This window comes from Propithecus coquereli, unplaced genomic scaffold (genome assembly GCF_000956105.1).
Source record: "Propithecus coquereli isolate 6110/MARCELLA unplaced genomic scaffold, Pcoq_1.0 Scaffold127, whole genome shotgun sequence".
Taxonomy (NCBI): domain Eukaryota; kingdom Metazoa; phylum Chordata; class Mammalia; order Primates; family Indriidae; genus Propithecus; species Propithecus coquereli.
In genome coordinates, this window is record NW_012136858.1 from 1,963,827 (window position 1) to 1,965,564 (window position 1,738).

At 29.7% G+C, this 1,738-nt stretch overlaps 1 protein-coding gene across 1 annotated transcript in view; it reads right to left on the reverse strand.

Moving 5' to 3' along the window:
- The window catches only part of CEP162 (centrosomal protein 162kDa), a 110,059-nt gene that overhangs the window by 75,035 nt on the left and 33,286 nt on the right, over nucleotides 1-1,738 (reverse strand). The window contains exon 3 of the mRNA XM_012638180.1: nucleotides 1,380-1,523. Within this exon, the coding sequence (XP_012493634.1) occupies nucleotides 1,380-1,523 (144 nt within the window). The remainder of the gene's footprint in view (nucleotides 1-1,379; nucleotides 1,524-1,738) is intronic.

The window sequence follows — 1,738 nt, forward strand, 5'->3', positions numbered from 1 at the left end:
AGAACATAATGAGGAAAGATATTAAAGAGATTTAAGAAAAGATCCAAAAGGAACTTCTAGATTAAAGAAAGAGGAAAAGATCAGTATCGTGAAGGTGTAGCAATAGAAACTGAAGCATGGAAAGAAAAAAAACAGCCTTAAAAAATGGAAGCATCTTAGTGACCTGTAGGACAAAACTTACCGTTCCAACATATAATTAGGGTCAGATGGCAGAAGATAGAAAGCAGAACTGACATTTTAAGAATAGCAAAAACATTTTTGATTTTGATGGAAACTATAAATCTACAGATCAATGATGCTCAATCAACTCCAAACAGGATAAATACAAGAAAAATACACCAAGATGCATCACAATCAAACTGCCAAAAAACAAGGATAAAGAGAAAATCTTGAAAATGGGAAAAAAAGACATAATATATACAAAAATAACAATAATACAAATTACCAGTGACTTCTCATGAGAAATAAGGTGAGAAGACAATAAAATGAAATCATTAAAGTGCTCAAGGAGTGCATACCTATAGTTCTAGCCATTCAGAAAGCTGAGGTGGGAGGACTGCTGGAGCCCAGGAGTTGAAGGTAACAGTGAGCTATGTTTGCACCACTGTGCTCCAGCCTTGGAGACAGAGCAAGAGTCTGTCTCTTTAAAAAAAAAAAAAAAAAAAAAAAAAAGCAAAATAAAGCACTGGGAATGATAAATGATAAATATGTAGATAAACATAAATTTTACATAAGTATTCACTTTTTCATTTCTTAAAAAATACTTTTAAATGTTAAAGAGGTATAACTGAAAAGCCCAAAGTTGGAATAAAATAGAATACTATCAATAGTCAATCCAATAGAATGCAGGACAAAAGCAACAACAAAAAAAGATGGAAAGATAGAAAACAAATGGCAAAACAGTAAACCACCATATCAATAAATACATTTTTGTATAGGGTAGAAACACTTCAATTAAAAGTTGGAGAGTGTCAGACTGGACAAAATGTAAAACCCAGCTATATGCAGTCTATAAGAAAGCTATATTATATATAAAAACACAGACATATTAAAAGTTAAAAGATTAAAAAAAGGTATGCTTTGTGTTTTTGTCTAGGCTTCACAGATTCCCAAAATCCTTAAAAATTAGTTCTGAAATTTTTAATTAAGTTTTAAATTTCTAAAGGTTAACTGAAGGAAATTATTTGCCAATAGAAATTGCTTGTCAATTATCATATTTCTTCCACTAAAATTTATATTAAATTGATATCCTAAGTTAAGAAAATGTTCAACTGAGTGTTAAGAGACCTGTAAGTTTACCACAAGCAAGACTATGAAGAACTCCACATTTTGAGCTCTTTGTATGGTAATAGCCAAGTTCATGAAAGAAGTTGCAAAACTGTCAAATATATAATTGATGTATACCTGTTTGGGTGCATTTATTTTTTCTGATTTGAGATTCCCTTTGCAATGAGTCTTTTCATCTTTAGTAGTCAAAGGTGTGTCAATATCCTCTTCATCTTCAAAATCATCACTGTAATTTTCTGAAAAAAAATAATTTTAAAAAGTATAAGATCACACTGTCAAAAAAGTCAAATTTCAGGAAAAGACTGCTATTTTCCAAAGGAAGATTATATAAGAATAATTTATTGAAATATTAACATAAAGATACCTTTAAAGAACATATATTTTTGTAAAGATTTAATGAGAGTTCAATCTATAAGACTACCTTAGGTTTACTTCATTTTTTTGTACTTTC